At 31.9% G+C, this 8682-nt stretch overlaps 1 protein-coding gene across 1 annotated transcript; it reads right to left on the bottom strand.

Annotated features, from left to right (window-relative positions):
- Positions 1–5278: 5278 nt before the first annotated feature.
- On the bottom strand, positions 5279–6168 carry LOC121231806 (glycine-rich protein). The gene is made up of 2 exons (XM_041116564.1): positions 5895–6168; positions 5279–5751 (listed from the first exon to the last, which is right to left on the bottom strand). The coding sequence occupies exons 1-2, from the start codon at positions 6085–6087 to the stop codon at positions 5426–5428; spliced, it is 519 nt and encodes a 172-aa protein (XP_040972498.1). The 5' UTR covers positions 6088–6168; the 3' UTR covers positions 5279–5425.
- Between the last annotated feature and the right edge of the window lie 2514 nt (positions 6169–8682).

The raw sequence follows: 8682 nt of genomic DNA, 5'->3' as shown, positions 1-8682 counted from the left end.
GACGGCAATCAAATTGGCTATGTCTCCATATCTCTCGGTGAAGATACCTCTAATGTCTGAGTCCCACTGATTCCAAACCGGAACCAAATCTTCAAGGTTATTTTGGCGAACATTCACAGTTACGTGCTCGGGCAGATTGGCAATACATCCCTCCACTAGACTATCCCCTTTTTCTTTCTGAGTTTTTAGAGACCAGTCCCGAACCACGGCATTCTTCTCGGTTGTTTGTATAATTAACTCTTCCATTAGAAACCCATTTTTTGGCAACCAAATCTCTAATCAACACCTTCCTAATATGATGCCTATAATGCATGATGTAAAATAAGACTGAAAACAAACAAACTTGGTTAGTAACCACAACAAATATAAATTACGGTAAATTCAGATAAAAAGTGCAAATGTCAAAGAGATAAAAGGTAAGAAACGCGTCTCCCATGTACTTATTTTGGTGACCATTAACAGACGGAGGTTCGGCATGGCTCTAATTAGGTGGCTCATACAGTTCATTATATGCGGTTTAGGTTCTAGATAGGTACTCGAATTGTCCGTACTGTCATCTGCTAAGATTAGTACGAAGCCTCGGTCATAGCCCATCACAGGCTCACGAGTTCAATTCGAGGGATTACATTTACTTATGCCTATGCAGAGGGACAAGTTAACTCATGAAAGCATAAGTCATATGTAACCCGAAAGTATTCACTAGCCTGTGCGGAGGGACGAGTTAACTCACAAAGGCATAGCGTTTACTTTCACTTAAACGGACGGAGCTCGGGTATAGAGCTCATGTTATGCAAAGATGCACGTGCACGGCGTGTGGGGAGAAACTCACAAACCTTTCATTTTATTTTAAAAAAACTACTAAACTAAAACCACAAAACTTAAAGTTGAAAAACAAAAGGACAAGATGAGTTAGAAAAAATATTTACAACATAGTGCGAATGCATGACTTTTTGAAAACAAAAATTTGAAAATCACGACTAAATGTCATTTTGAACAAGGAACTTTGAAAATTTTGACAACGCAAGTTTAATTCCAGACACGACTCTCAAAAGGCTCCCCAGCGGAGTCACCAACTGTAGCGACGTGAATTTTTTTTTGCTTGGTCGCTAATTGTGGTGATTTATTGAAAACTTGAAACTGAAATCTCGGTTTTATAAAAGGAGAAGTCGTCATCGATCCTTTTTCCTAGGTGTGATCGGACACATAATAAATTTATTTTTAAAACAAAAGAAGGCTGAGTTTGGGTCTACGTTAAAATCCAGAGAAAAAGTAGGGTTCGGGAGTTGGTTACGCGCGAGGAAGGTATTAGCACCCTCGCGACGCCCAAAATTGGTATCTCATAAACATGTGTCCTCTTGATTTTCAAAAATACAAATTCAATGTAACATTTAGTCGCGATCCAATTGAAAAGACATGAAATTTTAGTTTTTGGTTTTTGAGAAGGATATACCGTTTTAACACGATACTATAAATTCCATCCAACATAGCGATGAAACTTACGGTTTAATATTAAATCGATACATTACCTCACTTATTAAAAACAAAAATAAGATTTTCGAAATAATGCAAAGCAAATTGATGTGAAATAAAAATAAATAAAAGAGCCAGAAATATATGAAAGCAAATAACAAATATGACAATAATGAAAAAAAAACAATAACAATGCATGCGAGATTAAAAGTAATAATAGTATCAAATACGAGAAAACAATGAATATATATAATAATAACGGTATTAAGAATATGCACGCCAATATATATATGTGAATAGTAGTAGTGTCAGAAATATACTATACATAATATTTGAAATATAAACATGAAATAGTCGAAATATATATATACTACTTATATTGTCAATATATACATGATGTATAAAAAAAATTAAATCTTGAAAGATGTATGTACATAGTAACACTAAAATACACGCATAATGAATACCTATATAATATATAATGAATATGTACAAAGTACATTATAAATACTAATAACATAAAGAAAATTATATACATTGATAATACTATATAAATACATGTATATATATTTTAAAATGAATACATAATAACATTAGAATAAAATAATAAGTATAGTAATAACTATAAGGATATATGAAAATAATACTATATATAAAAAATGTATACAAAACTATAGAATATATGTACTAATATTAATAATAAATATAGTAGGAATAAAATAAATGTAATAATAATATACACACAATATGGTAATAAAAATATGCATATACATATAATAGTATCTAGGAATATATATATATAAGGTGATATGGAAATATGTACATAGAATAGTATATATAAAAAAACTAATAATATTGAATATATATACATAATATATAAAAAATGCATATATAATATAACATCAAAATATTTACATAATATATACATATTGGAAATAATAAAAAAAACCTATTACAATACTACATGGATATATACCTATATATATACTAGAGATATATACATACATATATAAAACATATACTAAGATTAACAACAATAGTAATAAAGATAAAAAAAATGTATACATAAAATAGTAATAATATATATAACTAATAAAAATAAAAATAAAGAAACATGTATGATATGTATATAACCCTATATGATATATATATTTTTATATTAAAAATGATAATAAAAAAACTATTCATACGCTATATAGATACGTACATATATATATAAATAATAATGATGTTAAAATATATGATGGTATTAGAAATGTACATAAAATAGTATGAAAGATAGATAGCTAATAATATTAAAACATATACATAATAATATAATATTAAAAACATATATATATTAATATGAAAAATGCATGTGTATATATGATATAGTATTAGAACACTTATATAATATACAAATATAAATACTATTAATGTTTAAAAAAACTTAGTAATTATATTACATAGATACATTATAAATAATATATACGTAACATATATATATAGTAGTAACTATAATAATAATATATTAGTAATAAATATAAAAATAACAGTAATAATATATAAAAAGAAAATAAAGACAATACGAAAATAAACTTAAATCTGAAGAAAGGACTAAATTTAAAACAAAAACAAAGTTTTGGGGTAATTTTAAAAATAAAAAAAGAGAGGGACTTATTTGAACACGGGCAGCACTAAGGGGGGCTAAAAATGCAATTTTTTGAACTATTTTAAAACACACAACAGTAAAGGGACTAAATCGAATCACGCAACAACTTTCAGGTCCAAATTAAAGTAAATTAAAATTTGATTGTAAATTAAAAAAAGGCGGAAGGGCTAAATGCGCAATTAGCCCTTCCATTCAAAAACACGCGGGCCCTAGGCCGGACGGGTCGGGTCAGATCGGGTAAGAGCTTAAATGACGTCGTTTTGGGGCTTAAGTATAGCCTCCAAAACGACGTCGTTTCGGAAGGCTATAAATAGGCCTATTTCAAAAAAAAAAGTCATTTGTAAGGGGAAGAAGAAAAAAAAGAAAGAGAGGAAGAGAGAAAAAGAGAGAGGAGGGAGAGGGAAAGGATTCTGGTAGGAGGAGGGGCACCGGTCCGTCACTGGACCTTCGCCGGCGCCGGCGCCAGCCACCGTACACGGTGGCCGAAAAAGGTAAGAAATTTAAATTTTTTTATATTTTTTTATTTTCGAATATATGTATATATATATGTTATAAAAGAAGAAGAAAAGAAAAAAATAGATTTAAGAAGATAATAAAGAAAATAAAAAAAGAAATCACCTTCCGATTTATGTTTTCGTTCCTTGTTTCTTTTTGAATTTTTCTCCGCTTTTTATATTTGATCTATGCTATTTGTTGTTTGAATCTATTGATGGTATTGTTTTTTTTTGCTCAAAAGTCGATTATTTTTCTTGTTTCTTTGCTTGAATTGTCCAACCCTTTTACAAATGTTGTGTTTTGCTCTTTATAGCCATTCTTACACTGTCTTGTTTCCCTAGAATTTGACGTTTGCGTGCTCCCTTTGTTTTGCAGGGTATGGCCGGTGCTGGTGGTGGCAGAGGCTGGTATGGTGTTGGATGGGACAAGGGCAGGTGCAAGTGGTCGGATGGGATGGGGTTAGGTGGTGTTAGGGTTTTGGTTGTGAGCTGGTTAGGGTTAGGGGTAATTTGGGTCTGTTTTTGGGTAGTGGGTTTTGATGGGTTAGTAGGCTGTTAATTTAGTGGGTTAGGTGTTGGGTAAGGGTTTAATGAGTTTATGTTGTATTTGGGTTTTGGGCATGGGGTTGTTAAATGGGTAGTTTTAGGTTTAATTTGGAAATGTAACTGGGATGAGTAGTTTAAAATGGCCCAAAATTGGCCTATAGCAACGTTATTTTTTAATTACATGACTATCAAGTAGGTATTTTTATTTAAAAATGTGACATCAACAAAATTGGCAAAAAAAATTAACGATATCAATAATTGGACTTAATTTTCAAATTTGAAAAGCAAAAAGACTAAATTCTTAAAAATAAAACTACGAAGACTAAATTACATATTTTAACCTTTATACTACAAAACATTTATTATTAATATATTTATAATTGTAATAAATATTTATTATTAAAATATTACTATTGAATATTTTCAATAATATGTGAATAATATTATTTAAAATTATTATTTTTAAAATTTATTATTAAAATAAAATTGAAATATTAAATAATTTATTAAAATAATAAATTATATTTATTAATTGACTAAATATAAATAATTAAATATGTATGTTTAATAGTATTGAAAAATATAATATTTTAATAATTTTAAATATTTTAAAAAATAAAAATAAACATTATTATAAATATAATAATATTAAGTTTGATTTAAGCTAATTTTTATATAAAAATTTATATATAGAGGAGCTCTTTTTTGAAAAATAACTTACCTTTTTCAAAATGATAAGTTATTTTACAGGAAAAATGATTTATTTTACGTTGAATTGTAAGTTATTTTCTATTGACCAAATTATTTTCTATGAAATAAATACAGAAAAATATAAAAAATATTTTTCGTAAAACTTTGTACGTATAAACAAACGGACGCGGAGTGTTTGGATAACCTCCATTGATTCAGACCGGACCGTATTTTAAAACCGACGCCGCTTAGGAGAATTAAATGGCTTTCTCCAATAATGATTTCATAAAAGCCTCTAATTAATGACATCAACTAAACACTTATTTAAGCTTATTAATGGCTTTCTCCAACGCATATCCAAAATCCCTATTCCTATGATAATGCTTCTGACAAACACTTAAGTATGTGCATGATAATGATATTTCTGAATAAAATAAAATAAAATAAAAGTTTATCTTAGTAATACATAATTCCTGTATATTAAGGAAGCATCTTTATTTAGGACGTAGGAAATTGTAAGATTTGCTATGCCACTTTACTTATTTAGATACATGCAACTTGGAATGATTTTATTTTAGTAGTGAGGATCAGCATGTGTTTCAACATTCACAGCCTCCCCAGCGTAAGCGCAGCACCTTCGGCAACCTCTTCCGTAATAATCTGAATGACAGCATCCATAGGCACAACCTCCTCCATAACCTCCACGTCCTCGTCCACCGTAACCACCACCATACCCACCGCGCCCTCCGTATCCTCCGTACCCACCACGCCCTCCGTATCCTCCGTACCCACCGCGCCCTCCGTATCCTCCATAACCTCGACGGCTCCCGTATCCACCATATCCATATTTGGACTCTTCTACCTCAGCCTCAGCCTCGGTTGTTTCAGTAGCCACCTCACCTGCAAAATCAATACCATATATATCTAAATGTTCCACATGGTCATTTACGCTAACATACAGATTTCAATTCATGCAATATAGTTGAGAGATGGAGATACTAAATAATTAGCTAATTAAGAAGCCATGCTAGTTAGTTGCAGACCATTGTTCTTTTCAGTGGTGGTTTCAGCAAGGTCTCGAGCTGTCACTTCCGATGAAATGAGAAGAACAGCAGCAGCTAAAAGGGCAAGGAGAAGGAAACTCTTGGAAATGGAACTCATATTTGATTTCTTTCTTTCTTTCTTATGGAACTGATCAAAGTATTTGGAGAACAAAGGATGTTTAAACCAAGGCATTCCCCATATCTATTTATAGGCCCCGATGGATCAATATTCGAAGGGACACAAGGAAAATCTGATTGTGACCACATGCAATTAAAGATAGTGTGTCGAGCCCGCTTTGAACTTGGGTGTTAAAGAGTTTGAATGTTATTAAGTCAGTTCCCATTGCCTCGACTCGGTTCAACTTGCATACAGGAAGTGGAGGGTCAACTTTACATTAGGAAAAGAGAGCGAGAAAGAGGACCACTGATATCACTGAATAGAGAACAAATTGATGTCTGTCCAACCATGATTACGTGCGTTGCATGAATATTAGGGCATTAACGTGCTAAAGTATTAATTAATAATGGAGGTTGGGAGCTATAAATGTAAAGCCCTTTCATTTCGGCTTGGACTTTTTGCATGTTCTTATCCAAATTAATAATCACGGTTGTCCTTGTAAGGCTTCGGTCAAACTCCAACAAGGCAATGACCAAAAAGTGAAATAATTAAAAGCCTTAGCTATCAAACATGAAACTCCTTTCTCCAAGTCACTTCTATCAAGCAAGGTTATCGTATAGAATAGTGGGTTTAATTAAATAAATTATTTAAAAATTAATTTAATTTTAGTTAAATTAATTTTTAATTTAATTCAATTAATTCAAAACAATTCATAAGTCAATCGATTTAAATTAATATCCTAGCTAATTTTTTATTTAATCAATTTAATTGACAATCCAATTTATTTTAAAAACTATTATTTAACAAAATTTTAATTTAATCAATTTAATCCGTCAATACCATCTAATTTAAACAATGGTTACAGGATTTTGATTGATAAATTAGATAAAACAAAAAGGGTGACATCCAATCGGTCCGCATGGTGACTAACCATCGCGAGCCATCAAATATTATAATAATAAATTAGTTATATTTAATATATTTATAAAATTAATCTAATATTTTAATAAAATTCTAAAACCTAAAATTCCAGATAGTAAAACTGCTAAACTTAATTTATAAAAAAATCCAACGGCTCACAATTGTTTTTAAGCAACTGTGAGATCATCATTTTCCAATCAACAATCATTCTCTTCCAGTTTAGAGTAATTTGATTCGTTAATAAATATAGAATATGTTAATCATTAATCCTATTTTGTTAAACTCGCTTCTATTTCTACTAAATACATTTATCTATATTAATATCAAGTGTTTAGAAGTTACCGAGTTAATTAATACAAATCAGTCATTTAATTAATAAAAAAAATATTATAATAATAAATTAGTTATATTTAATACATTTATCTATATTGATTTTGAGAAGGCTGTTTGCTTAGGAGAATTTGAAGCCGAAGAAAATGCTGAAGATTATGTCTCGTCTCCTGAATTGTTAAGAATGGTGGAACAAGAGGATAAACAGATTCTGCCTCATGAAGAATCTGTGGAAACAATAAATTTGGGCACTGAAGAGAGGAAACAAGAAGTGAAGATTGGGACTTCTATTTCAGAAAGTACCAGGCATAGTTTGATCACTTTACTCTGCGAATACAAAGATGTTTTCGCATGGTCATACCAGGACATGCCAGGGCTAGATGAAGATTTAGTGGTCCATAAGCTCCCATTAAAGCCAGAATGCAAGCCCATCCAGCAAAAATTAAGACGGATGAGGCCCGAAATGCTGTTAAAAATAAAAGAGGAAGTCAAGAAGCAATTTGACGCTGGCTTCCTACAAGCCTCCAAATATCCAGAATGGGTGGCTAACATAGTCCCGGTACCAAAAAAAGATGGCAAAGTACGAATGTGCGTGGATTACCGTGACCTGAATCGAGCAAGCCCAAAAGATAATTTTCCCTTGCCACATATTGACACGTTGGTGGACAACACAGCAAAACATTCATTGTTTTCTTTCATGGATGGATTCTCGGGGTATAATCAGATCAAGATGGCCCCTGAGGATATGGAGAAAACTACCTTCATAACAATGTGGGGAACGTTCTGCTACAAGGTGATGCCATTCGGGTTAAAAAATGCTGGGGCAACATATCAGAGGGCTATGGTAACGTTATTCCATGACATGATGCATAAAGAAATAGAGGTCTATGTCGACGATATGATTGCTAAATCCCGAGGGGAAGAAGAGCATGTAGTGAACCTCAAGAAGTTGTTCGAAAGGCTGAGAAAGTTTCAGCTAAAGCTTAATCCAGCCAAATGTACATTTGGGGCTACCTCGGGAAAGTTGCTAGGCTTCATTGTCAGTGAAAGAGGTATCGAAGTTGATCCAGATAAAATAAAAGCCATCCAAGAATTACCACCTCCGCGCACGCAAAAGGAAGTTAGAGGATTTTTAGGGAGATTAAACTACATTGCCCGATTTATCGCTCAACTTACCAACCAATGCGACCCAATCTTTCAGCTTCTTCGAAAACATAACCCGGGAGAATGGAACGAGGAATGCCAGGTGGCCTTTGATAAGATAAAATAATATTTGTCTAGTCCTCCAGTGCTAGTACCGCCAACTCCTGGAAGACCATTGATATTGTATTTGACTGTGTTCGAAAGTTCAATGGGTTGCGTACTGGGGCAACACGACGAGTCAGGAAAGAAAGAAAAAGCGATCTACTACCTCAGCAA

The sequence above is a fragment of the Gossypium hirsutum genome, chromosome A07 (assembly GCF_007990345.1).
Source record: "Gossypium hirsutum isolate 1008001.06 chromosome A07, Gossypium_hirsutum_v2.1, whole genome shotgun sequence".
Lineage (NCBI taxonomy): Eukaryota > Viridiplantae > Streptophyta > Magnoliopsida > Malvales > Malvaceae > Gossypium > Gossypium hirsutum.
Note: the sequence above shows the minus strand (reverse complement) of the source record. Positions and strands in the feature narration are given on the sequence as shown.

Bases quoted from the DNA above. Each gene is read 5' to 3' on its own strand.
- LOC121231806 (XM_041116564.1), bottom strand. From the start codon at position 6,087: ATGCCTTGGTTTAAACATCCTTTGTTCTCCAAATACTTTGATCAGTTC. The intron at 5,752-5,894 runs GTCTGCAACTAA...TTGATTTTGCAG, and splicing joins CACCACTGAAAAGAACAATG to GTGAGGTGGCTACTGAAACA.